The sequence below is a fragment of the Bos grunniens genome, chromosome 14, assembly GCF_055505025.1.
Source record: "Bos grunniens cultivar Pamir isolate PY7600 chromosome 14, Bosgru_T2T1.0, whole genome shotgun sequence".
Taxonomy (NCBI): Eukaryota; Metazoa; Chordata; class Mammalia; order Artiodactyla; family Bovidae; genus Bos; species Bos grunniens.
In genome coordinates this window covers 14,219,408-14,247,200 of record NC_141178.1, presented here as the reverse complement: position 1 = coordinate 14,247,200, position 27,793 = coordinate 14,219,408, and the positions used below count along the sequence as shown (strand labels likewise).

Genomic DNA, 27,793 nt, shown 5'->3' with positions numbered 1-27,793 from the left:
GGGCGGGGGAAGACCGGGAGCCCGCGCAGCGCGGTGCTGCGGCGGGACCGAGCTTCGAACAGAGCTGGAGGGGCTCTGGCGCTGCGGAGGACCCTGGCTTCCTTGCCGCCGAGCGGCCTCGCGAGCCTACTCCTGCCCGCCGCGCCGGGCCCCGCTCCGCGCGCACCGCCCGGCAACCCCGCGCACGTCCCGCGGGGGCGCTGCGTGCCCCTTCCCCGGCCACCCGGCCCACAGCGGCCCCCTCTTCCCAACACCTCCTGCCCACACCACCCAGCCTCTCCTCCCACCCTCTCCTCCCCTTCCCTCCGTCCTCTCCCCTCCCCTCCCGACGAGGGGCGGGAGGGGGCGTGGCAGGGCCGGGATTTGTGTGGCTGGGACCCGGCTCCTCGCACTCCGAGTCCGCCGGAGGAGCCGGGCCCCGGCCGCTGTCCAGCCGCTCCGTGCCGCCCCTCTCGCCCGGTGCCGCTGCCTCTCGGGGAGACGCTCGCCATGGATACCTCCAGGGTCCTGCTCTCGGCCGTCTTCCTCATCAGTTTCCTGTGGGATCTGCCGGGTTTCCAGCAAGCTTCCATCTCTTCCTCCTCGTCGTCCGCCGAGCTGGGCTCCGCCAAGGGAATGCGAAGCCGCAAGGAAGGAAGGATGCCGCGGGCGCCGAGAGAGAATGCCACGGCCCGGGAGCCCCTGGATCCCCAGGAGCCCCCGCCGAGGCCGCAGGAGGGGCCCCAGCGGCGGCCGCCACAGCAGCCTGAAGCTCGGGAGCCTCCCGGCAGGGGCCCGCGCGTGGTGCCCCACGAGTACATGCTGTCAATCTACAGGACTTACTCCATCGCCGAGAAGCTGGGCATCAATGCTAGCTTTTTCCAGTCTTCCAAGTCGGCTAATACGATCACTAGCTTTGTAGACAGGGGACTAGGTAAGTGGCAAAGAGGACACCCGACTGCTTTCTCCCTGGAGGTCAGCCGCCAGGGCTCAGCTCAGGCGCTGGCAGGAGGCTGCATCTGTGAATTCGCCTTTCCGCTCTGGATACCTCCCCCTTTTCTTTTCTTAAATTGCTTTTTCTCAAGCCCAATACGTTTCCGAACGCGGCTGCAGATTTTATTCCAGTGTGCAATTCTCCCTGCCTCTCTTTCGTCTGTTTCTTTCTTTCTTTCTCCATTCCTTCCCTCTTTCTCTCGCCTTTTGCAGAAAGCAGCGTGGGGGCCGCATGTCTGGTGGCTGCTGGAGGAAGCGTGGAAGGCGGGAGGTGGCGGGTAGATGACCCGGGCTGGAGAGGAGTCGCGGCGGGCACGGATGAAACCCGCGGCGAGGTTTCCCGGATGGTACCGGGTGTACGGTCCAAGGCCCCGAGCTGCGCGTTGCGGACCGAGCGGCCCTGGGACCCGAGCAAGCCCTGGGAAGCCCCGAGCTCCCATCGGCTCCGGGAAAAGCCGTCAGAAGCGAATGCTGCGGTCCAGAGCAGCGAGTTCTCGAGCGGCGGGTGGCAGTGCCCTGGCCCAGCCGTTCCGCTGGTACCCGACCGCTCCTGGCGCTGGGTGTGGGCATGGTCAGTCGCATAGGAGCCCCGCGCCCTCGGGGTCGCAACCGAGTCATTTCTGCAGAGGCAGCGGCAACAACTGGCTGGGAGAGCCGGGAGCAGAGGCAAGTGGGCTCAGTTTGGGTGTTTTGTTGGTTCTTAATCCACGTGGGTGCCTGACTGTGCTCACCCACCTTTCTCAGCCAGGCAACTCGCCTCTCTCTGCGCATCGACCCAGGGGACCCGTCTTTGGGCCCCTCCGTGGCTCTGGTGCATGTGTGGGTGTCTGCGGAAACCCCTGCGCCCCCTCCCTGCCACCCGCGCGGGTCTGCAGCGTGGCGAGTGCCTTGGAGAGAACCTCACGCTACCCTGGTCCCAGAAATTGGGGAGGGATCCGCCGGCGCCGGGCACTCAGCTCCTAAAGAGACAATAACGTGGAAGGAGATGGGATGAAGGGGAATAAAGCAAAGGGAGGGCAAAGGGGAGGTAGGGGGCGAGGAGAAAGGAAGGAGGCATCGGTCCACTCCGCCACCCGCCCAGACGTAGCTCCTCGGCTTCGATATACCTTCCCAGCCCCCCCACTTCCAGGTCAGTGTAAGTGAGGTCTCCCAGGAACTGGCCAGCACCGGGGTTCGGACCGAGACGACCACCCGGCTGACCTGGGGACTGGCACGCCCTTGAAATTTACAGAACAGGCCCCGAGCCCCCGGCTCTTTCCAGGCTTCAGGCCCCAAGCCCCCTTCCTTGCCGCCGCCTTCCTGACCCGCATGGGTCCAGCCCACGAGGCGTTCGCGGCTGCAGCAGGAGGTCAGCGAGGTTCACGAGCTGCCGAAAGGTCTGGGCGGCAAATTAACGCCAGGTATTTTATGGTGATTTCAGGACTAGTAAAGCCACCTTGGCAAATACAAGTGGCTTCTTCGCAGCTTTGCATCAGGGTCCCCGGCCTCCCTGCTGCCGGCACAGCTCGCCCTGACCCCACTTCCAACCCTCGCCCTACCTCTGTTGTTTCTCTGCCTCCAGATCCTCTGTGTATCCTTCATCCTCTCTAACTCCCTAATCGAAGACTTACCCCAGACTTCCCCAGTCGAGAGACTAAGGAAGAACAGAGGGGATTATTCTAAAGGCCTTTCCCCAGGGAAAGAAGTCCCGGAGGCCCAGGGTGGCCAGCGGTTGGGCGCGCCTTTTCTTCTCCCCACGGGAAGTTGCCAGAACCTCTGCCCCTCCCCCAGACAGACGCCCCCTAACTCGCAAGCTGCGCCCCAAGAGTTTGGCAGAGGACCAGGGGACCCTGCGGGCTGCTGGGAGGCGTCTACCGAAGCCTGCGGCGTCGGGGCAAGTGTGGGAGGTCTCTGGGGACTCCAGGTCGGGCGCAGACGCGGGCTCGCTTCACCCTGGCTTGTGCGGCTGCCTCTCCCCGGGCATCGCGCTGGGCGCCCCTGGGCGCCAGAGGTAGGGAGGAGACTGGCTGCGCGCCCAGCCTGGGGGAGGCAGGGGTGGGGGGCGGGGGGCTCTGTTCCTGAGCCAAGCTCTCCAGGCTAGCCGGACCGAGATACAGACGTTCGGCTTCCACTCCCGAACGCGGTCCCCAGCCGGAGGAGACGCGGCGTGACCACCTGGCCCTCCGCGTCCAAGGCGCGGTCTTCCCCGAGCCCTCAGGTTCCCAGAAAACGGGAAGAAAAGGCAGTTCGTTGAGCCGGAAGGTTGTGCGGCGGGTAGCACGCCGCGCGGGGGCGAAGGAGTGCGAAGCCGCCGGCTGCAGGGGGCGCGCGGAGGAGGGGGCGCGCAGGGGAGGGGGTGCTTTGCGGACCACAGCCCCAGCTTGATAAAGGGAAAGCCTCACTTTCCCTCTCACTGATTTTGATTTGATGTGTCACCGGCGGTGACCTCGGGCTGGACCTTCCGGGGCTTGCTTAGCATCGGGCCCCTGATTGGAGTGTTTCAACTCAGCGATCTAATTGAGGGTTCATGTCATAACACATCAAACGGTGTCTAGTCTCCCGTGATGGAAGGGACCCGCCAGCCGCGCATCCCGGGTTCCTGGCGAGGACTTCCGCCCCTCTCACGTGGGGACTCTCAAACCGCGCCAAACCCTCGGGCCTCCCCTCCCCCAGCTGGGGATGGCAGGACAAGGAGCAAAGAGAAGCGGCCAACCGAGAGCCGCGCCGGCCGCGCTGACTTGGCGCCTTGCCTCGGGGATGTTTAAATCGCCGTCGAGTGTGGCAGGCTTGGCTTTGAGAAGCAGCGGGTCCCTCGGGGGCACAAGCAAAGACCACGTAAGGAATCCTGAAGCCCGCTGTTGAGGTCTGAACTACTTAACATACAGTATTCCAAAAAAAAAAAAAAAAAAGTCTTCCTCACCTGAGGGCCCCCGGAACCCCAAAAGTTACACCTAAAGCTTGCATTTCAAGAATGGGAGCGTGCGGATGAACTTTGCCCAGCGTGGATGGATTCAGAGCGCTTTAGATCTGTGACGACTGCATGTTCAGTACTGCCTCACTCCCTGCCCTCCTTCTCTCACCGCCCCCCTCCCCCCACCCAGGAGACTTGATTGCAAGCTTTTAAAAATTTGTCCACCCTTTCAGTTTGCTCTCCGATATAACTGGGATATGTTGACATATTGAGCATTTACTGTGTACCGAATGCTGGGCTAACATCTGTTACATGAATTATTTCATTTAGTTCTAACAACACCTCCCTCCCCCAGGAAGAAAGTGCTACAATCCCTGTTTTACAGATGATTTTAAAGAAGGCAGAGAGATTAAGCAAGTTGTTCAAGGTCACACAGCTAATGAGACCTGAAGCATATAGCCAGTTCTGCAGGCTTACCTCTGGCGCTACATGGATAGAGCAAGGCAAGAGGAAATTTCTAAAGCATGGTGGCAGGAAACAGAAGTAGAAAAAATGGACAGACTCCCTACCTCTGTAATCTCTCAAGACTTAGGAGTTGGAGTGAAATGTTGAATTCACAGGTCTAAAACTGAGATGCACCTTGCTTCCTCTTTGATCTCCCTGTAAAAGGCACAAACCGCTGTATCCCTGACCTTCAATTTTTAAAGGTAGTTTTCACATAGCATGTATGTGAGTGAAAGTCACTCAGCGGTGTCCGACTCTTTGCGATCCCATGGACTATACAGTCCACGGACTTCTCCAGGCCAGAATACTGGAGTGGGGAGCCATGCCCTTCTCCAGGGAATCTTCCCAATCCAGGGATTGAACCCAGGTCTCCTGCATTGTGGGCAGATTCTTTACCAGCTGAGCCACCAGGGAAGCCCTGACCTTTAAGAATGCCTCCAAATCGTGCTTTCAAGATGATTTTGGATCCACAGAGATGGGAAAGTGTGTGCATGTGTGTGTTGGCACAGTGATAGGATCAGGATGGACCAGGTTGGATATACAGACATTGCAGTTAGCACATGATAGAGCTTATTAAAAGACCACAAGTACAGGGGGCTTGGATCCCCAGCCCCGGAGCCTGGGAAAGGCAGACAGTGAGAACTGTGAATTCAGTGTGGCTGTAAGATAGAGGGTGAGGGAGAGTGAGGCAAAACTCGGACTTTAATTTAGGTAGTGAGAAGCACCACTGTTAATTCCAACAAGGGACCAAAAAAAAAAAAAAAAAAAAAAGCCTCTTAAGGATGAAGAAAACAAAATGAACCTAAGAACACTGCTGTGAGTTAGGTTTCTAGATAATTTTGAAATAAGAATACTCTTTACGTTTTTTGTTTTTTTTTTTTTTTGGTTGTTGTTACAATAGCACTCTCAGAAAGGAGGCAGTAGGGAACAGATAAAAACCAACCAACCAAACAAACCAAAAAAAAAAAAAAAAACCACTAAAACCTAGATCTGAACATCCTTGAAGAACTTGACACCCTGGAAATGAACCTCAGGAGAGTTTGCCCGGGATCGCTGGCTTCTAGGTTTACCTTCTGGGTCGCGATTGCCAGGGGGCAGGGCAGGACAGTTGTGGGGATAGTCTGGCGGCGGGAAGCACTTCTAAGAGCGGCGTCGTTCCCTCCTAATTGAAGTGCGTCTGGCGCGGTATGTTTATGCAAAACAGCGAGTTTCTGGGTGGACCTGGGCAAAGAGTGGTGCAATCAACGCAGCCGGGCTTTTGCCCGAACCCTGTTGTCGTTGGCAAACGGAAAATGAAATATAAGCAGGGAAGTATTTTAATGGGGATGGAGGGAATTCACAACTGTTAATTATTTGGTGACCTTGTATTCGATTTGTTTGAGTCCCTTATAAAAACACTAATGCAGACCAGACGGCCAAGTGAGGAAGCCGGCAGAAGGTTCCAATCTAGGCTTTATTTCCCCGGAAAGAGGGAACAGCCTTGGGAAAGGACTGCTGAGCGTTCAAGTGCGTGCGGGTGAGGACGCGCCCCCGTGAGCCCCGCGCAGGGTTTGCGAAGCCCTCCAGGTTCAGGATCCCGGTCAAGTCCAGTGAACGGGCAGGTCCTGGAACTAACCCCCGGGGTAAGGGAAGGAAGCCTGAAACCAGAAGTTTGTTCTGCCCTTCTGGATGGGATGACTAAAACATTTTTCAGGCCATAAACCTAACCCTTGGCCACGGGCTCGTTGTTAAATGGCAGTTACTGTCACTCCCATCCCTAAGGCCTTAAGGGCCGCCTTACAAATGCCGCTTTAGCAAGAGGCTAACAACGCCTAGTGTCTTCTACAGCGAGAGGGCAAGTATCGCCAGAATTCTGGGCCGGGCTTCCTCAGCAGGAGAGACTAATCAGAGAAGGACACTGTGCTTTTTCCTGGCGCGGGAGGTTCTGGGGCTCTGGGAGTTTGCGAGTTGCTGGGGGGGAGGGGATCGAAAAACGTGCACCAACGTCCTTGTCGTTTCTGCACACGAAAAAAAAAAAAAATTCCCTAAGCCACAACCCACGACAGGCCTTGGGAATCCCTTCCCGCGCAAACTGAATCAAGACATGAAAGCTCCCCCTTCTGACCAGAGTGACCTCGGGGAATGCAGAGCGTTGGACTGATGGGCTCTCTAGTGCACCCCGTTTTTTTCTCTCAGCTGGAGCTCTGGGGTTCTGGCCGCACACCTCGGGGAAGCTGGTGACTTCTTCCTGGGGGTGGCGTGGTCAGACAGGGAGAAGGCAACTGAGCAGACAGGTGGGGGAAATATGTAGCAGGCGGGCGGAAAAAAAACTTTTGTTTCCTGCCAGGACTTCGGCTTGCATCCAACGACCCAGAGCAAATCAACAAAGAATCCCTGGGAGCCTTTAAGTGCAGAGGAGAGTTCTGGTTCTAGAACTCTGCGGGTATGGAATACCCCCTGGTTAAGCGATGCTCTCTGGACCTGGGAAGGGGTCCAAGTCGAGGCCGCGAGGGGTGGTGAGCAGGAATGTGGGTTCACAGCGCCATTTCCTTGCTTGGTACATACCACCTCCCTCAACCCCGTTCCCATCACCCCCACCCCAACCCCCGCGCCCTTAAAGCCTGGCTGTTTATTTTTAAGCTCAGTGTCGGTTAAATGGTGTCTCTTGTTTGGTGGTGGTTGTAGTGGTGGTGGTTTAGTAGCTAAGTCGTGTCCGACTCTTGCGACCCTATGGGCTAGAAAGCCTGCCAGGCTCCTCTGTCCATGGGATTCTCCAAGCAAGAATACTGGAGTGGGTGGCCATGTCCTTCTCCCGTCTCTTGTTTACAGGGATCAAATAGGTCCTCGTCGGCTTAATGGGTTCCAGGGAGGCTGCTGCCTCCCTCCAGGACAGTCCATTAGCGCTGCTGGGGGCCCAGGGTTGGGTCTGCTGGGGGTGAGCTGCTTCAGGCTCTGGGAGCCGGGAGGCGCGCGCTGCGCGGCCCGTGGCCGGGGCGCCTGGGGACCCGGCAGGGTTTAGGGACCCGGTAGTGGGCGTGCGTGCAGGGGAGGAGAGGGCGGGTCTGACGGCTGGAGCGGAGGGGAAAGCAGGAGCGGTGGCAGCGCGGAGGATTAATTTTGGGGTCAATCGGGGATGGTTTACCCATACCCCTTCTCCCCCTAAATAACCTCTGACCCGAAGAGAATCCGTGAGCCTGTTTTATAAATCTGGCATCCGGGCAACTTGGTCCAGTCGCGATCCCACTTCTCAGCCTACCGCCGCTCCCATGCCCAGTAAGGGGGGCGGGGGGCGGAGGGTGGAACTGAAGGATGCTAGACTATGGGTCATAACTGCCACCAGGAATCTCGTTTATGCTAGCGCGTTATTTCGGGACTCAGCCCGAGGTGAACACAGTGCAGCTGAGTTGCCACGATGCCGGCCTCAGGAGGAGTGTCCGGGTCAGCACCTGAAGAAACACGAATCACTGAGGTTTCTCCTGAGCAGGAAGCCCCCCCCCCCACCCCGCCCCATCCCGTCCCCCGCCCCGGCGCTGACCGTCCCATATCCCCGCACATAACCACATGCCAGTTTGAGCCAGTCCTTCCACCTGCAACTTCGGGACTGGTCATGGAGGGGAAACAACGTAAAATGGGAAGCTTTTCTTCTACTTTGAATCTCCAAGCTCTCAAGTCCAAAGGCCGAGATCATGTTCAGCCCAAAGGGCAGTTTCAGGGCTGAGATGCAACTACCCTGGGCTCTCAGGTGACCCTATACAAGTCGACATAGCAGGTGGGGCGACCTTGGGCAAATCAACCAGGTGTGGACCCTGCTCCGAGGGTCCAGGAGACAGCAGTGACCTGCAGGCGATGCTGTGGCCGAGGACAACGGGGCACAGGCTGCTTAGCTGCAGAGGAAAGGTACGAGAGAAGGTCGACTCGTGGGTGCTTCCGAGCTTCTGTTTGGATTTCAACTGCGGTGCTGTCAAATTAAGATCTGAGCCAATGTGGTCCAGAGCCCAGGATAGGATATCAGTGAAGAGAGAAGCCTGATGAAGTGTCCTTCATCTGGGCTTTGCATCTCTGGCTCATGAGCCCCTGTGGCCAGGATAGTTGCACCATGTGCGTGGAAACTGCTTTATAAATGAATCTGTTTCATGCTGAGAGACAAAAGGAGTCTCTTCCAAGTACCTCTGGGCTCCTGCTAGGGGTGCCCAGTGCCCAGAGATCAGGAAAAAGGCTGGCATGTCTCCTTCCAGAAACTTGCTGAAAGCTCCCTGGAAGAGCAAAGTTGTTCCCAGCCGGGTGGAAATCGGGGTTCCCCTTCGCTCTCCCCACCCAACCTCACTGGTTTGCCTCAGGCTGAGTGAAAACTTGCTGTGGGAACATTGAGGTTTCTCTTCCGGATAGAGGCTGGCCACCAGACTCATTCTTTGTGGTTCCCAAGGCCCCGGCTAGAGCCAGGCAGAGGGGGCAGGGACGTGCTGGGGCTTTGGGAAGAGGGTGGAAAAGTCCTCTGTGGAGGCTTTCCTGGGGCCTTTCTGATCTTTAAAAGGTGGAAAGAAGCTGAGAAATTCAGGGCAAGCTATTGGGGAAAACACTGGGGAAGCCAACAGACCAGAGCGAAGGCTCATTGGGTGAATGTGTGGTGAGGAGGCGCTGGCCCAGGGGAGGTCTGTGGGACTGTGATGCCACAGCCTCCTCGCACTGAGGCCCAAGGCGTCATTCATGGCTACAACTCCTTCTCTTCCCAGCTGCCTGATGAAGCTAGGGAACACCTCTCCTGTACCCTAGATTGGCTCTGTGGACAGTTTGTGCCCCACAAACGTGGCAGCGGGAGAGTGGGAGGTGAGGAGCAAGGAGACCAGCCACTAGGGCTCTCAGGGGTGAGGTAGATTTGCATACTGCCTACCTGCTACCTGCAGAGGAGGGCCCTGTCCTTGATGAGGTTCTGGCTGGAGGTTGGTAGTTCACTTGGCATTGTGGGAGGGACCCAGAGCAGTGGATAAAGCCTAGGGACTGAGATGGAGCAAGGTGATGGGAGTGAAGCTGAAACCCTTATGGGCCTGGCCCTTCACTGGGAGCCCTTGTTTCTTTCTTGACCCCTCTGCCCAGCACCTCCCCTCCACTCACTTCTGAAAATCTTGTGGAGAGAACTGGACTGCATCTCAAAGAAGACCAAGAGGAGGACAGGTGCGTCTTCCCCCCAGGACCCCTTACCTGGCCGTAGGTAGTTATAGTAATATTGGCTGCATTGGTTGGGTGCTTCTGTCTGTCATGCACAGCCGGCTCTGGTTGCCTCCACTCTGACCTTTACAATGACTCTGCAAAGTGGAGGGGTGGTGGTGTCATTTTCCTGCTTTACAGATGAGGCATATGATGCTGGGAGAGCTTATGTGATTTAGTCCATCCAAGATCATCCAACCAATAAGTTACAGGTCAGAATCCCAATCGGAGAAGGCAATGGCACCCTACTCCAGTACTCTTGCCTGGAAAGTCCCATGGACGGAGGAGCCTGGTGGACTGCAGTCCATGGGGTTTCGAAGAGTCGGACACAACTGAGTGACTTCCCTTTCCCTTTCCCTTCAGGATCCCAATCACGGCTCAGACTCTAGATTCCTATCCTCTTTCCATGTCATCAGTAGTAACTAACAGGTACACATATCCTCGGATGTCTTTCTTACTCTATCTCATTTGCCAACCTTCCCTCAGTGACTGTGAGCTGGCATGACGTTCTCATTTAGCGAAAGTTATTTCCATCTAAGTTCTATTTCAAAAGTCCAGTTGTTGGCATTCCCTCGGTTCTGCTGATTAGGAACTGAGTGACACTTGGAGATCGGGATGGATGTCCTCCCCACAGTCACCAGCAACGCAAAAGAGCTGGAGAGTTCTCAGGGTCTCTACCAGACACACAGCTCAGCGGCTGGGAAGTCCAGAGTGATGGCACAGGTACTGGAGCCAGACTGCCACATCTACCTCTATCTTGGACAAGTGACATTTGAGCCCTCTGTGTTTTAGTTTTGTGAATCATGACATAACAATGATATTTTTTCTTTTTTTTTTTTGAAGAAAATGACTTAGATAGTTTTGAAACTTAAATGACTTATTATAAGTTTAGAATTTAGATCATGCCCAGCACACAGTGGGCTTCTCAGATGGTGCTAGTAGTAAAGAACCTGTCTGCCAATGCAGGAGACATGAGACATGTGTTCGATCCCTGGGTCAGGAAGATAGATCCCTTGGAGAAGGGAATGGCAACCTACTCCAGTATTCTTGCCTGGAGAATCCCATGGACAGAGGGGCCTGGCAGGCTACAGTTTGCAGGGTAGCAAAGAGTCAGACACGACTGAGGTGACTTAGTACGCACATAGTGAGTGCATAAAACAGAGTTCACTGTTAGGATTATGCTGGAGTTGAGCAAAAGCATCCCAGACAGGGTGAATTGTGTGGGTGGCCTCATGAATCAGTGGGACGGCTCAGCAAGGTCAGCAGTTTGCAAGGCTCAGATCTTGGTGGAGGTGGGGCTCAGGACAAAATGACCTGGAGATCACTGTCCCAGAAGAGGGTAATAGTTGGAGAAGAAATTATTCAGAGACCTTCATACCCCATCGGAGAAAGGACGGAAGACTCCTTTTCACTCACCCAGTACACCTGGCTCTATTTCCAACTTGTGGACTTGGGCAACCTCAGGGCATCGTCAGGGCTGAGTGACCTGGGAAGAAGAGGCTCCAAGCCAGCTCTGAGTTCCCTGCTTGAAGGTCTTCTCATTTCCAGTAAAGGGAAAGAACAAAAAAGGAATTCCTGGTAGAACCCAGCGCCCTTTGTGTTGGCGGCTCTGTGACGGATGTGGGTCTCATGTCCTCCCTGTTTGCCCCGCTGCCCAATCAGAACCCTGGAAGAGGGGCGTGGCTCCGGTCCCAGGGCTTCGGTCCGAATCAAGACCTTCAGATCGTGTCCCCCTTCCGAGCTGCAAGACCCTGGGCGAGGGATGACTCCTCATGGAGCCCCCTCTGTCACCTATAAAAGAATGAGTGCGTAACAGTTAGAACGGGCCTCCCACGCTGTCGCTGAGGATTCACGCACGGGACCGAGGCCACCAAACCCTGAGCACGTGCCCGGCACAGAAGCGCTCCCGGGAGCATTCAGGGATGTTTTTGAAGGTGGTGGTGGGGGCGTGTGGGGTGGGGGGCGGAGGAGGGAAAGGCTGAGCAGCTAAGACCTCCGGAGTCTCCTTTGTGAAGACGGGCGATTATCCTCTCCGCTCCGTCCCCACCTAGCGGACTAGGGGTGGGAGACCCCGCTGTCTTCGGAGCTTTCTGGGTCGCAGCCCATCGCCGGAGGACACGCGGCCGGACGAGCGGTGGGCGGCGGTGGAGGCGGGTGGGGCCTGCCAGTGGCCGCTTAGGTCACGGCGGATTTAGAGGACGCGAGCGGGACACGCACTAATTGGCAGCGTCCTGGAGCCCAGGGTCTGGGCGCGAAGGGCCTTGAGGGGCGAGCTGGAGCTGCGGGGCGCCCTCCGGGCCCCGCAGAGTGACGCACGATGCAACCAGGACTCTCAAGAGGGACTTCAAGTTGCGGACATAGGGCAAGATGTCCTGGGGAAACGCATTGCGGGCCGGGCCCTTTCCGCCCCAAACCAAAGGATGTTTGGGGTTTTAGGAGGCTGTCTGCAGGATGGCGCGCGAGGGAGCCGTCCGCAGCTCGATTAGTGCGGGTGGGCGGGGTAGGCTGCCTTACCGCTCTCCTGGTATCCTGACTTAAGGCGCCCTCGGGTATCCTTTTTCTTTACGCACTGATATTTGCTTCTTGGGCGTCCCTGGTGGCTCAGATGGTAAAGAATCTTTCTGCAATGCAGGAGACCCGAGTTCTATCCCTGGGTCAAGAAGATCCTCTAGAGAAGGGAAGGGCGACCCACTCCGGTATTCTTGCCTGGAGAATCCCATGGACAGAGGAGCCTGGCCAGGCTACAGTCCATGGGGTCGCAAAGAGTAGGACACGACTGAGCAACTAGCACTCCAATGATGGGAGAGGAGGCTTGTGGGAGGGAGTGTGAAGGGCTGGTTTTCTACCCACAGATGGCCAGGACAGCAGGAGCCAGGCCTTGTGATGCCAGGATCGTCAGGCAAAGTATCTGCAGGGTCACAGTGGATGGTGTGTGCACTCCCCAAGCTGGAAGCCTCCTCTGGGGCTATTTCTGTAATGCATGCCTCCAGAGCAGGTCCAGACAGGTGGAGAATGTATTCTGATGGGGAGCTTCACAGAGCCACCACGGATGGTGGATTAGAGGTTCTGGACACACGTGGCTGTAAGAGTTTTTTTTTTTTTAAGTGGGGGTGTCTGTGGCAGGGGGCAGGAGGAGCAGGGAGCGATAGGAACTTGGTTCTGGTGAGTGCTGCCTTAGCTCTTGCCCTGGTCCTGCGTTTTACCCTCCCCACCTGGTGGGGCATCTGAAAGAGCCCAGGGGGTGGGCTCATCTAGATGTCTGTGTGGTTCCTACAGTGGTGACTCAACCAGCATCACCTGGGAACTGAGGAAAATGCAAATTCTGGGTCCCACCTCAAACCTCTGGGGCCCAAGAGAGTATACATTTCTGACAGATTCCTGGGGAAAGCTGATGATGCGTTTTTAGGGACCACTGCAGTTTCAGTGGCTCGGAGAGCTATTCACACTGCTCTACTCTGGTACCCGAGTCACCGCATTCTCACGCACATGGCCCTGAGCCCACTTCCAGGCCCTGGTCAGCTTCTTCTCTGGGTCTGTGCTCCTAAGAGTGTGTCAACTGCCCAGTGTGTGCACCTGTATCTGGGGAAGTGCGCACCTGTGGCACATGTGTCCATGCAGGTGAGGCCCCCCAAACTGTGGGATGGAGCTAGTATGGGAAGAAAAGACAGCAGGATACAGGTGGAAGCCCCCATTTGTATTCTTTCTCCTAGCTCTGGAATGGGTGGGGAAGCAGGCTGATCTTGCTAGAAAAATCAAGTGAATCCCAAGTCTGCAGAACCAGTGGAAACCTCTTTTTACAGAGGTTTTCTCTGTTTTGACCCCTCTTGAGGACTACAAAAACATGGCTCAGCTGTGTAGACTAAGCATTTATTAGTTCACACTTTTACTTTTTAAAATTTAAATTAAAAAACTTTTTTTTTTTTTTACAATATTGTGTTGATTTCTGCCATACAACAATGCAGGTAGGGAGGGGATTAAGTGTAATTATGGCTAATTTGCATTGTTGTATGGCAGTCCATGCTTTTAAAAAAAGGAATGAAGACAAAAGCAGGCTGATTTCTCTGTGTTGCATGAGAGAAAACTAAATAAATCATCTTTTACACCTCCCTCTTCTTCCCCTATACCTCTCCAACCAGTGACAAATTGTCTCAAAAGTTATGTAAGCAGAGATGGAAATGATTTCCTAAAGGATCCCAGGTTTGATTCCTACCAAGCCCTGAAAATACAGTTTGGACTGTATGCTTCATCACTTATACCCTGGCCACTCCCAGTTGCCTTGGCTCCAGGACCTGGACTCTAATGGATAGGCAATGAGAGCCATGGGCTCCTGCTGCTAAGTCGCTTCAGTCGTGTCCGACTCTGTGTGACCCCAAAGACATCAGCCCACTAGGCTCCTCTGTCCCTGGGATTCTCCAGGCAAGAATACTGGAGTGGGATGCCATTTCCTTCTCCAATGCATGCATGCATGCATGCTAAGTCATTTCAGTCGTGTCCGACTCTGCGACCGTATGGACAGCAGCCCACCAGGCTCCACCATCCACGGGATTCTCTGGGCAAGAATACTGGAGTTGGTTGCCATTTCCTTCTCCAGGGAGCCGTGGGGCTTACCGGCTAAATGCTCCAACTCTGGAATTAAAGAGACCTAGGTTTGAGTCTGAATACCACCACTTATTGGGCTTCCCTGGTGGCTCAGAGGTTAAAGTGTCTGTCTGGAATGTGGGAGACCCGGGTTTAATCCCTGGGTCGGGAAGATCCCCTGGAGAAGGAAAGATCCCCTGGAGAAGGAAAGATCCCCTGGAGAAGGAAACGGCAACCCACTCAAGTACTCTTGCCTGGAGAATCCCATGGAGGGAGGAGCCTGGTAGGCTACAGTCCATGGGGTCACAAAGAGTTGGACACAACTGAGTGACTTCACTTTCACCACCACTTATTAGTTTTCAGACTCGGGTAATTAGTTTTTCCAAGCCTTGGTTTTCCCATCTGTAAAATGGGAACAATATGAGTACTTACCTTGCAGGACCGATCTGTGCTCGTGGATAAAGTAAGGATGAAAAATATGTCAGCCCTCAAGACATCGAGCTGGTGCAGCAAGAACCTTAGGTTTGTCCCTCTTATCACCTCCTTAGTTTGGGGAGAGAGAAATTTGAGAGACAGGAAGGGGAAGCCTCAGGCAATAATACGCCCAGAGATCTGGGTGGTGGTTGAATGTTGTCAGACACAGGTTTCTTTAAAGGAGAAGAAAGTGTGCTGAATTCCCACTGATTTTAATGTGACCCTGGTCGGTTTGAAGGTCTCGGCTTCCATAAATCAAGTGCCTCCAGCGGCTTTTCCCTTTTCACCTCTCTAACCCTTCCCACAGCTCCATCTCAGGTCCGGACTTGCACGACTGAGTGAGGCGGCCGGCTGCCCAGCGGTCAGCCTGGAGTGGGGACTAGGTGTGGCAGAGGCTCCAGATCTAGTGCCCCGGGGCTACATCTGGACAGGCATCGAGGGCCGGACCCCAGGACCCGGTGACACTTTTACTATTGAAGTCTACCCCAACTTTACTAGCTTCTGGGGCAAGCTGGGGGCTTTGGGGATTTTTGTATTTGCTGGGTTGTAAATATTTTATGAGAAGGCAGCCCAGGAAAATCTGGTTAGCTTTCTGCCTTGCACACTGAAGTGGGATTGGCTTCATGCACAGATGTGTCAAAAAAAGAAGTCCAGTTTTGCCTGGGTCCCCAGGAATTCACCTTGAGTTTTTAAAAGCTTGTTATTGTCCCTCCTCTAGGTGCCCCCATTTTTTTCTCAGTGGTAACCAAAAATTTTATCTTCAGGATTGGTTGCAAAGCAAGACGATTTCAGATTGGGTAGGTGGAGGAGGGGAGAACGTCAATCTGTGTGTGTATGCATTGCTTAGGTTCTTCTCCTTGCTGATGTATTTATTTCTCATTGGCTGCAGGATCTTCTCAATGGATAGATGCCTGGTGTTAGTGTTGATTCATTTGCACCCTTGCAGACTTTGGAAACCCTTCTTGCTCTTATGTTTCTTAAGTGACTAATGAATTTAAAAAAGAAAGAAATTGCCTTGCAGCTCCGCATTCTGTGAACTTCCTACTGGGCCTAAAGGTTTCAGCAAACCTGTCTGCTGGGCAGCACCTTCCACCGTTCCACCAGACACCTGGGTTTCAATTTGGGCTGTCCCTTCAAATAAGCTTGGAGCTTTTTTTTTTTTTAAGCAAAGCTAAGAAACCCCAACAAAACTCCAATACCCAGGCCCCGTCCTCAGATATTGATCCAGTTGACTGAAGCACACCCTGGTGCTGTCATTTTTAAACTCTCTAGATAGTTATAAAGGGCAGCCAAGAAGTTCCCCACTTACTGACTGGCCTGTACCCTGGGTCAGACAGGCCTGTAGACGCTGAGGTGAGCAAGATTGGCCAGTACAGGGGGCTAGCTCCTACGGGCTGCTGGAGATGGGGCATGGCTGTTGCTGGGAAAGGCAGACCATGAGGAGACGAATACAAACGAGGTCCTTGTAGATCGTGCTCAGTGCCGAGAAGGTAATACACCAGGGTCCCCCGATAGTGACCGAGGGAGTCTGCTTTAGATCAGGGTGGTCAAAGATGGCCCTTTCGGAAGAGGTGACATTTGAACTGAGACGGGAATGATGAGAACGAGCCAGTCAGGAGGTGTGGAGGTATTGCGGCCACAAAGGGCGCATTAGTGGTTACTCAGGCTCCTGGGAGTGGGTGGGAAAACCGGGAGGCCGCTGCGGCCGCCTTCTCCACTGACTTCCGCGCAGGGTGTCCCGCGCTGATGGGGACGAGGGGGCCGCCCTGGTGCTCCTTCCTTTTAGCCGCTCTCCGCCAGGGCGGGGAGCCGGGGTGGTCAGCCCTCCGGGCAGGCGCCCCGGGACCCCTACCGACCTGGCCCAGCTCCCTCCCAGGGGCGGCCGCAGAGCTCCGGGCTGATCTCCCTCTTAAGTGAAACTGACTGTAATTATTATTATTATTATTTTTATCTCGCAGACGATCTCTCGCACACTCCTCTCCGGAGACAGAAGTATTTGTTTGATGTGTCCACGCTCTCAGACAAAGAAGAGCTGGTGGGCGCGGAGCTGCGGCTGTTTCGCCAGGCGCCCGCTGCGCCCTGGGGGCCGCCGGCCGGCCCGCTCCGCTTGCAGCTCTTCGCCTGCCAGTCGCCCCTGCTGCTGGAAGCGCGGAGCCTGGACCCGCAGGGGGCGCCCCGGCCCGGCTGGGAAGTCTTCGACGTGTGGCGGGGCCTGCGCCCCCAGCCATGGAAGCAGCTGTGCTTGGAGCTTCGGGCCGCGTGGGGCGGCGAGCCGGGCGCCGCGGAGGACGAGGCGCGCGCGCCGGGGCCCCAGCAGCCGCCGCCCCCGGACCTGCGGAGTCTGGGCTTCGGCCGGAGGGTGCGGACCCCCCAGGAGCGCGCCTTGCTCGTCGTGTTCTCCAGGTCCCAGCGCAAGACCCTGTTCGCCGAGATGCGCGAGCAGCTGGGCTCGGCGACCGAGGTGGTCGGCCCCGGTGCGGGGGCCGAGGGGTCGGGGCCGCCGCCGCCGCCGCCGCCGCCGCCGCCGCCGTCGGGCACCCCGGACGCTGGGCTCTGGTCGCCCTCGCCTGGCCGCCGGCGGCGGCGCACGGCCTTCGCCAGCCGCCACGGCAAGCGGCACGGCAAGAAGTCGAGGCTGCGCTGCAGCAAGAAGCCCCTGCACGTGAACTTCAAGGAGCTGGGCTGGGACGACTGGATTATCGCGCCCCTGGAGTACGAGGCCTACCACTGCGAGGGCGTGTGCGACTTCCCGCTACGCTCGCACCTGGAGCCCACCAACCACGCCATCATCCAGACGCTGATGAACTCCATGGACCCCGGCTCCACCCCGCCCAGCTGCTGCGTGCCCACCAAATTGACTCCCATCAGCATCTTGTACATCGACGCGGGCAATAACGTGGTCTACAAGCAGTACGAGGAGATGGTGGTGGAGTCGTGCGGCTGCAGGTAGCGGCGCCTTCCTGCCGCCTCGGCCCGGGATGGCCCGGGGGGAGGTCCGACCGCGGAGAGGCGGAGGGGAGCTGGCCCTCGACGAGGCGGAGAGCGGGGCCGCAGCCTGGACTTTTTTCGGCCGGTGGGAGACCAGGGAGTTCTGCCTTCCCAGAACCTTCCACCTGCCTGCCCAGAGGGAGAGACGGAATTTCACACCTTCCCCGGGGGGGCCATCCTGGAAAAACCAGCCAAGGAAGATTTCTTCAGTTTGTTTTTTTTGTTTGTTTGTTTTTTTCGGTCGTTATTAGTGTGGGTTTGGGTTTCCTCATGTGTTTCAACAGATTTCCATGGGAGGTGGGGGGCAGGGGAGACGCATACCTATTTCTCAACTGCTCCAAGGATTGGGGGGAAAAGAATGAATAGTTAGTTTAAGAAGGGAACCTGTGGAAGGAACACTCACCTTCTACCACATCTCGGTCGGATTGTTTTCTACTTGTGCAAAGGAGGTGGGTCTTTCTGGCCCTGTTCCGTGACCCCGACCCCGCGCCCCTGCAGAAAGTGTTAAGGTAGAGATATTACAAAGTCAAAAGGGGTCCTGCCTTTGGAAGAGCTTTGCAAGACAAGAGGCGGATCCAAGCGGGCCTTTGCCGCTTGCTTGTATACCCAGCTCTGCCCCGGCCTCTTCGGGTATAGAGAAGTGGCAACCTGCATCTCACTCCAGGGGGCTCAGGTCACCGCCTTCACTGGCTTTTTCTGGGGGAAAGGGGAGCTGGTATGGATGGAATGACAAGAATGAGTCCAAATGGAACCCCCTGAAGGATAATGAGAAACCACAAGACCAGCCTCTGACGGGCTGACACCGAGGTGCCTTCGCCCAGGCTGGAGGTAACCTATGGAAAAGCCCTTCCCCATATCTGTTTCTCACTGATTTCTTTAGGCAGAATTTGCCAAAATTCAGACATCCCCTTTGAAGGGGAAGGTGATTTCCCATTTAAACAAACAAACAAACAAAAAAAAAGGGCAGAACTGGGGAACTTAGAACTAAAGTAAGAGATGCAGAGGATAGGAAAGTGACCCAAGAAGAGGAAGGGTGAAGTCGGAGGGGAGGTGATTGCCCCCCTTCCTCCCCAAGGATGCGGATGGAGGGTCAGGCCCAGGAGCTGGGAGGAGAGGGATGAAAGGAGGCACACGTCCTTGTCTTCGAAGTTTCTTTGGAATCTCTCTTCCCTCCCCTCTCTCTGACATTCCTGCAAGATTACCAGCCAGCAATAGCCCAGGGCTCCCCCAAAAGAATTGTTTCAGATTGTAATTACCAGTTAGGCAGTGTTTTTAAAACTTAGTAATGAGGAACTGTGAAAAGAGCAAAGTGTTACATTGAGCTTGGGGTGGGAGATGGGGAACGGTGTGTTGAGAAAGAAGGCAAGGGTGGAATTCATCTTCCGGAAGCAAGAGAGAGCCCGGTGCAAGTTAAATACCCATCCTCAGGTTGCCAAAAGCATGAACTTTCCCCAGCCTGCACCAGTGTTATTTTCAAACATCGCCCATAAGTAGGCCCTTTGAAGAGTTAGCTTCCTTCTTGTCTTTGACCATGAAATGGTTTAAACAAGGGAACTTGTACCAACCGTTACAAGACCTTTTTGTTCTTCCTAAGTGGTGTTGCTCTCTCTGAATCTAAACCTGTCGCTTGTTTGGTTCAGAGAACTACAAACTATTCAAGAAAGGGTGAGACTGATAATAAATGCTAATATAAAATGCTAAGTAAAAAAGAAAAAAAAAAGACTTGGCCAGGAGAAATAATTTAAAATGCACATTTGCTTTGGATGCACTGTTGTTCTGTTAAGGCTGTATATATTTGTTTATTTAAGGTGACTGAAAGTGCAAAGAGGAAATGGACAGCATGCAATTCATCTTAATGTACAAAACGTTATATGCACTCAAATGTTATAATTTCTAATATTTTTAAAGTTTATATTCGAGTTGTACAAAGTTAAGCATTCATCAGATATTTCATTCTTTCATAATGTTATCATTTTCTTAAATATTATTACAAAATTTTAAGTCTGTCTAATGGAGAGTTTTTTTAAAACTGTCTACCTCACTATAATACAAGTATTTACGACACAAAAGTTACCAGAGGTCAATTAATATTCAAAACATTTTTTACAGTACACTTTTCCTGGATGATACTCAATCTAATACTGTATTATTAAACTCATTTTTCCCCTTAATAAATCTGCCTGTTTTATATGGATCTATTTAGAAAAATCATGTTCTCAAGGAATTACTGTCAATGGTATTTTGGTCCAGTATGAGACTGAATGTCTGAAAAGGTGTTGATGATTTTGAAATCCATCATTCAGAGCATTGCAGTTTCTCCTCACAACTCTTCCATAACTCTCTTTTCATAAAATTTTCATTCACTAGATTAAAGCCAAATCCTTGTCAACTGTTAGGACAGCGTTTATGAGCCTGTAACTCGTTCCAACATCTCCAAAGCCCAGATAGGAACTGGATTGCTTCTTAGTTTCTTTAATGTTGAAAAAAATTGTAAGCTAGCTAGGCCAGCCAAGATGTCCATAATTACCGCTTACATTATGGCATGGGGGAGCAGAAGATATGAAATGCTCCTTGCTATAAATTAGGGAGCCCATGTATAAGTGTAACTCTGTGTGTTCACTTTGTCAGGCATGATGCTGTCCATGGATTATCTCATTTAAACCCCTCAGAAACTCCATGAAAACTTATTATAACCCTCATTTTGCAGATGAGGAAACTAAGGTGTGGCAAGTTTAAGTAACCTGGCTGTGGTAGTTAGGATTTAAACTTAGTTCTTTCAGATTCTAGAACCTGAAGAATTAACCGCTAGACACTTCTACCCTGAGATATCTATCTGCTCTCTAATTGGTCCTGAAAAGCGGGGATTTGCTGTTAGCCACTATTGTCAGGAATGACCAGTTGGAGGAGGAGTTGCTGCTCCAGGGGCCACCAGCATTGTCTGAAGTTTTGGAATATGTGAATTATGACTGCTGGAATAAGGAATCTGAAAAATGGGTACGGATTGCAAAATCCTGGGAGTTCTCAGCTTAGGGCTCACTTCTGCAAATGCATGGTTTAGGTCATTGCTGGGCTTCTGTAGCGTCTCTGCAATTTTCTGGAACTGCCTTGGGTGTGGTTTTTGTGAATTTTGGTTATCAAAATACTGATTAATTTACAGATAGGTTATGTTTCAATAGACTGGTTTTAAGAGGACTGTTAAGAATTGAGAAACATTTTCCTTTGGAAGCAATGTTGTTTGAGTTGCCAGGTCATCTTGCAAAAGCTTTATTTACCCTGATGGAAATTCTGCCCCGCCACCCCACGAAAGTTTTTAACAAAGCAATTTTGACCAATGGGTTTTGGGCACAATCACCTGAGAAAGCAAAAGAGAAGCTCCTTGTGTTTCCTGGGTGGAGTCTCTTTTTGAAATAGTTGAACATTCTTTGCATTTTCCCACTACTTTTTCTGTACCCTTCACTCAAGTCCCTCAACCTCACAACTGCCCCAGGACTTCCAGCCCTCCCCCTACTCTGCTCCCAATCCAGAGATTTCCTTTCTCTGCACAGATATTTCCATCCCCAAAGTAATTTTCTTCTCTTTCCTCTATCAGAAAATTTATTTCTCAACTCAGATGTTAGAAGAAACAATCGATTGAATTAGATGAAGATGTTAACATCTCCAAGCTTCCTAAGCTTGGAGACATTTGCAGTTTAAGAAAAAAAATCTTGCTTAACTCAGATCTCTTGTGAGCGATGTGAAGTCAATATGGGAGGACTCAACACAATTTTGAGCTAGGCACTAGGGACAAAGGGATGAATGAAGACACTTAGCAATGTGAAACTTTTTGGTGTCCATTGGGGGACGTTTTGTGCAATAAAGAGACTATTTACAGCTAACATTTAAAAATTAATATCCAATGTATTAAAGCAAGCAGTTAATAATTTAATTGTTTCTAAAGATTGTTAATTTAATGAATGTAGGCCCCATGAAGCTTTTTTGGGGGGCTTGTTTATTTCTATATTCTTAGCATACAGAATAGTGCCCAACATATGGCATGCACTCAATAAATATGTTGAATGAACATTTACAAATCCAATTTTACTTATAAATCTAGTAATTTTAGCAAGCGTTTTCAAGGGAGCCTTTGATTTTTGTCTTTTCAACTCAAGTTGAGTGGACCAATCTCCCTTAATCAACCAATTCTGGTTACAAACCTAGTTAATAAACTTCTTTTAAATATCGTACATTGCTTTTGTCAATTTAATATATTCATTTTCCCCTCAAGCCCTTCACAGTTCCCTAACAGGAAAAAAAAATCTTCCCACATACTTAAATTCTTCTAAGTATTTCAATACCGCTTACACCATTTGATTTAACACTGGGTGGGAATCTAAAGTTAATTGCCCAGGTGACCATTTAAACCGACATCAGAAGGCTGTTAGATACCTTACTAAGCCACGTTTTCTTCAAACGTGCAAACATTTAAAATATCAAATAAATATAGGTTGTCTCAATGATTATAAAACATTATTTTAGAACTTAATATAAGTATTAATTTAGATTAATTTAGGTTCCAACTAATCTTTGTACTCTATTCCAAAGTTTCTTTGGGTTAAAAACACTAACCCTCTACTATAGTTTCACAAGCAAGTGAAGAGACCATGTCAACAGACTGTGTGGTTTCTAATCTACCAGAGGTTCAGTTGAGGAAGAAGCAGATGGATTCTTCTGAGAGGCCAGAATGCCAACTCCTTCTTAATAGTCACCCACCAACAGGAACTCCAAAGCCACATCTTTTACGAGTTGGTCTCTCCTGGGTTCAAGAGAGGCTGTTAACCCATCTTTCCTTCTGATTTGAGTAAACTGAATTCCATGCTCCCCATTAAGATTGAGGCTTTTTTTCATTAATGAGCTGGATTTCACATTTATTTAGTAACCTTAGGACATTTTCTTGTTTTCACCTTTGGCTTTAAAATTACTGCCACTCTATTGAATTCTTCTGCCCTTCCATAACTTTTCCACCAGCTCTTCCAACTTTATCATCAAACTCTTGTAATCAGAATTCTGTAATCTTTTTCTGTATTTGTCCTGTCTGGAAAATCTGCAACTCTTACAGTTATGAGAATGACATCTAATGGAAACTGCACATGCTTGTTCCTTGCCTGATTCTGTGGTTCACCATACAAAATTGTGGGAATGAGAACACAGTCCCTGCACTTGAGGAGTTCACAGGAATATTATTATTGTTATGTTTACTATTATCTCCTTGGTTAATCATTACAGGAACTCTAATTATGATTGTTCTGCTTTACAGATGAGAAAACTGAGGCTTAGAGAGGTTCAAGCAATTGCTGGGGAGAGCTAAGATTTAATCTGATAGACTCCAGAGTATATTTGCATCTGCTCAGTCTTTCGGCAGTTATTTATTAAGTTCCCATAGTGTGGAAGGCTCTGTATGAGGCTCAGAGAAACTACAAATAGAGCTAGAGGTAAAGGAAGTTCCAGAATTGAGCTGAACTTTCCAAGACTTTGCAGACTCCTAAAGGCAGACTGCTCTCTCTACCTAAGTTCTGCTTTTAATGGCTTATTTCCTTTCCAACACACAAATTCTCTGAAAGCTTTATCCTCCCTCCTCCAGAAATGTTGAAGAAGCAGGCAGAGTAGGATCAGGAGTTGAGAAATGAGGAAAAGGGCAATATTTGCAGCCATGGGTTCTCTGTACCATTCAGATGTTCAGAATTACAAAGGGTGTAACGCTAACCCTTCCAAGAAAGTCCAAACTTATTAGTAATAAAATGTGTTTGATTTAAAAAGAAAGAATTTAATAAATACTTATTATATATTAGTGTCATCTGTGACTAGGGGCAGAATTCACCAGATGTAACTGAGGATGATCACATGAGTTGAAATTAGAACCTCTTGAGGCAACTTTGTTTTTGAAAATTCCTCTTTCCAGTGATGATTCCTTTACCTCTACTGGGAGTTCTTAAGCATGATAATTATTCAGAAGTAGGAATGTGAAAACTAGTTAATGTGCCTTTTCTTCTCAAAACAGCTAGGGAATCAACAGTGTGTGCACCGGGAATTTTAAAACACGTTTAACAGGATTATTTACTTTTGACCTAGGCAATGACCAACTGGGATACATCCCTAGTTTAACAGGATTATTTACTTTTGACCTAGGCAATGACCAACTGGGATACATCCCTAGTTTAACAGGATTATTTACTTTTGACCTAGGCAATGACCAACTAGGATACCTCCCCGATTCAGGGATTCGGCAGTCCATGCTTCCAAGTTTGGTTGCGTTTGCAACAGCGGGAATCTTCTGTCTGCACTGAATGGTTTACTTGGGATTGCCAACTGACTTACACCAGCCAGTTTTTTTTTTTTTTTTTTTAATTTCTTGATTTGATTTCTACTTTGTTAGAATTCACTTGTAATTTCTAGGGAAATTATCTTCTCCAATTTGTCAGAAGGAAGGGACACTTGGATTGCCAAATATCTACCCTCTTTGCCTTTGAAACTAATGCAATCATTTACATGGAGGAATACTTACCTATGTTGAGACAGTCTTAAAAACTCAGGGTTTCTGTTTTAATCTTGAAACTTCCCTTTATCTCCAGTTTTATATCTAAAATCTTCAATAAGTTGAGCAAACCATGGAGATAATTAACTTCCGAGTTATATTTTTGTCCTTACTAGTGGTTAATGCTTGTGGGATACCAATAGCATTCATGTCATGGTAGAAGATTGAAATGTATTCAAGGCCCTTGGTGGAGAGCTCAGTTCATAGTTTTATTCTCATCAGAAAGAATTTTTAATGTGGCTTATTTTAAAATTGCTGTCCAGAACAAATGGACAAAATCCACCTTATACGAATGTTTGGTTTAGGCTTAAACAATTTTGTATGTATTCATTCCAGATTTTAACTTTTACTAAAACCTGACTGCTAAAGCTTCTTGGGAGTGAGCTTCCAGTAAGACAGAACCTCTGCCACTGCAGGGAACAAATGGTTTTTCCAAATAAACAGATGATTGTTTCACTAAAAAAACAATTTTCTGTTTTCTAACATTTGCTTATACTAATTGGAAAGTGACGTCTCAGCCAGCACATTGGTAGGTGTTGCCTGGCTGGCAGTGAAAGTGTCTTGGGTTGAACAGGAGGACAGCAGAGTGGTTGAAGAGTACCATGCTCTGAACAGACACTGTATCTTAGAACTCCTCCAAGTTATCCCAAATCTTTGAATTTGGGTTATTTGTCCAGAGGTGGACTGCAGGTACAGGTAGATCTAGTTTCAAATTCAGTTCAATTCAGTTGCTCAGTCGTATCCGACTCTTTGCCACCCCATGAACTGCAGCACGCCAGGCCTCCCTGTCCATCATCAACTCCCGGAGTTCACTCAAACTCACGTCCATCGAGTCAGTGACGCCATCAGCCATGTCATCCTCTGTTGTCCCCTTCTCTTCCTGCCCCCAGTCCCTCCCAGCATCAGAGTCTTTTCCAATGAATCAACTCTTTGCATGAGGTGGCCAAAGTACTGGAGTTTCAGCTTCAACATCAGTCCTTCCAATGAACACCCATGACTAATCTCCTTTAGGATGGACTGGTTGGATCTCCTTGCAGTCCAAGGGACTCTCAGAGTCTTCTCCAGCACCACAGTTCAAAAGCATCAATTCTTCGGTGCTCAGCTTTCTTTATAGTCCAACTCTCACATCCATACATGACCACTGGAAAAACCATAGCCTTGACTAGACGGACCTTTGTTGGCAAAGTAATGTCTCTGCTTTTTAATATGCTGTCCAGGCTGGTCATAACTTTCCTTCCAAGGAGTAAGCATCTTTTAATTTCATGGCTGCAATAGTGTCTTCCAATCTCTTGGTGTCACCTAGGCTGCAGGTGGTCACTCTGTAATCAGGTTTCCTGGGTCCTTATTAGGTCCACCCATGTTCCTTAGCAGGGAATTAGCCAGGAAAATTTGTATCTTCCCTAGCAAGTCAAGAGGGTGAAGGAGAGGTTATAAGGGCAAGAACTTTGCTCCTCCTGTTGGCATGTTGGTGGGTTTTGTGGTTTGTGGTGAGCTTCGACTCTCTGCTATTTATGTAATGTATAGACAATGGTGGTGGTAATGGTAGTTACGGTGTCAGTCTGTTTAACTATTAGAAATTAGAGATAGGGACTTCCCTGGTGGTCCAGTGATTAAGAAACCACATTTCCACTGCAGGTGCATGAGTTCCCTTGGCAGAGAACTAAGATCATGAATGCCACACACGGCCAAATCATAGGATGAAAAAGAAATTAGAGATAAATATATGATAATAATAGAATCAGTTAGGCCTATTCAGTTTTATTTAATAGAAAACTCTTTGGTTAAGAATAACTTAAATAAGAAAAGTTAGTTCTCACATAAAAAGAGAAAAGTTTAATTATAGTCCAGGGTTTAATGAGGATTCCACAGTGTCTTCAGAGTCTGAGAATCCCGTCTGTTTGCTCCATCATTTTAGCTCAGTTCTTTCATATTCAAATTTACCTCATGGCCCAAGATGGCAGCTGGAGTCTAGCAGTCACACCCCAACTGGAAGTCAAAAGATAAAGAAAACAGCCAGAAGGGAAAAAAAGGACTTTCCCAGCTGGTTCAGCTCCCTTTAAGCAGCCTTCCCAGAGGTTCCAAACAACATTCCTCTTTAATTTTCATTGACCAGAACCTACCAACAGCTGGCTTTGAGGGAGACTAGGGAATGTAGCCTTACTCTATATAGCATGTGGGCATCCTTTGGTTAGGCAGCAAGTAGCGTTCTTGCCTGGAGAATCCCCATGGACAGAGGAGCCTGGCAGGTGGCAGTCCATGGGGTCGCAAAGAGTTGGACACTACTGAGTGACTAAGCACAACACAGCACAGCCTTGTGATAGGAGGGGCTTCCTTGGTGGCTCAGATGATAAAGAATCTGCCTGCAATGCAGGAGATCTGAGTTTGATCTCTGGGTCGGAAGATCTTCCAGAGAAGGGAATGATATTACAACCATAGATCCAACCCCATCACTTATGCCTCCTATTCCCTGGAGCTTTCCTAGCCCTGAGTAGAGTAGAGTTAAAACCACAGTGGAAACCAAGTGTCCCTAAAGTGACAGTTGAGAAGTGCAGGCTCTACAATAAAAGCCCGACTAGAGAACAAGACTAAGGCTGGGAAGACTAAAGCCCTTTACTCCCTTCCTCCAGAGCTGAAAATGCACACCACTCTGATTTAGCTATTTAACTGAAGAAAAAATGACAGTTAAACTGAAAGACAAGAGCAAGCACTTATTAAGGAAAATGTCCACTGGGAAGGCAAACGGTTGACTTTGACAGATCAGATTAGGAATTCCTCCTCCTGTGAGAAAGTGCTGATAAGGGAAACAGCATATGTGGAGGATCCTATCTCAACATTAGCTGTCTTACTATAGGTGTTCATATTATGCTGAATGTGTATCTAGCCATACATAGTTACAGATGTATAAATAAGCCTATTATTATATGCACATGGATATATTCTCTATCTTTATCTGTTCCATGTACCATATGTATCACCATGCATAATGTTATAACCCTGAGCTTTGCAATCAATGGGCCTGGAAGGATTATAGTTGTGCTGAGATACCAGGTCTGGGGCAACCAAAGTTTTAGCAGATTACCTCGACCCAAGGGCAGACTCTCTGTTTGTTCCATCGTGTTCTACAGACATTACCAGCAGCAATGTACACTCTGACTCAAAAAAATGCTGGCAGGCACTGCTAAAAATTAGTTTGTTTTAGACAGTGTCATGGTATATACCATGAGAACACCACTTTTAAGTGTCATTTATCCATGCTGGGAAATAAGTAAAAACTCAAGTTAGTTGTAGGTGCCAAGCCATACTTGATTGAAATGCAGTGCTAACCTGGGCTATTGATCAGGGGTCAGTGCATAGAAGTAAGAACTAGTCAGGCTAACCATAATTAAGAACCAAAAGCTCCTTAGCCTCTGGACCAAAGAACTTTAATAAGATAAATTAAGAGACCAGGTAACTCAAAGAAATTATAGTGTCACTGATAACTGTGTAATAGTTATGTATACACACCATGTATAATAAAAAACAAAACCAAAAGCAGTATTCCACTACTTGGATGTTTCCAGTAGGGTTTCTGTGAAGTTCTGTGAATAATGCATCAGCATTCAAATGGCATCTTTTGCTGCACATCTCAAACATTCTAC

At 50.4% G+C, this 27,793-nt stretch overlaps 1 protein-coding gene across 1 annotated transcript; it reads left to right on the top strand.

Moving 5' to 3' along the window:
* The first annotated feature begins 96 nt into the window (after positions 1–96).
* On the top strand, positions 97–19,762 carry GDF6 (growth differentiation factor 6). The gene is made up of 2 exons (XM_086335326.1): positions 97–913; positions 16,558–19,762. Exons 1-2 carry the CDS (start codon positions 490–492, stop codon positions 17,547–17,549), a joined length of 1,416 nt encoding a protein of 471 aa, XP_086191452.1. The 5' UTR covers positions 97–489; the 3' UTR covers positions 17,550–19,762.
* Positions 19,763–27,793: the final 8,031 nt, after the last annotated feature.

Excerpts from the sequence above, each read along its gene's own strand:
- GDF6 (XM_086335326.1), top strand. The coding sequence starts at position 490 with ATGGATACCTCCAGGGTCCTGCTCTCGGCCGTCTTCCTCATCAGTTTC. Across the intron at positions 914-16,557 it reads CTTTGTAGACAGGGGACTAG|ACGATCTCTCGCACACTCCT; the intron begins GTAAGTGGCAAA and ends TTTATCTCGCAG.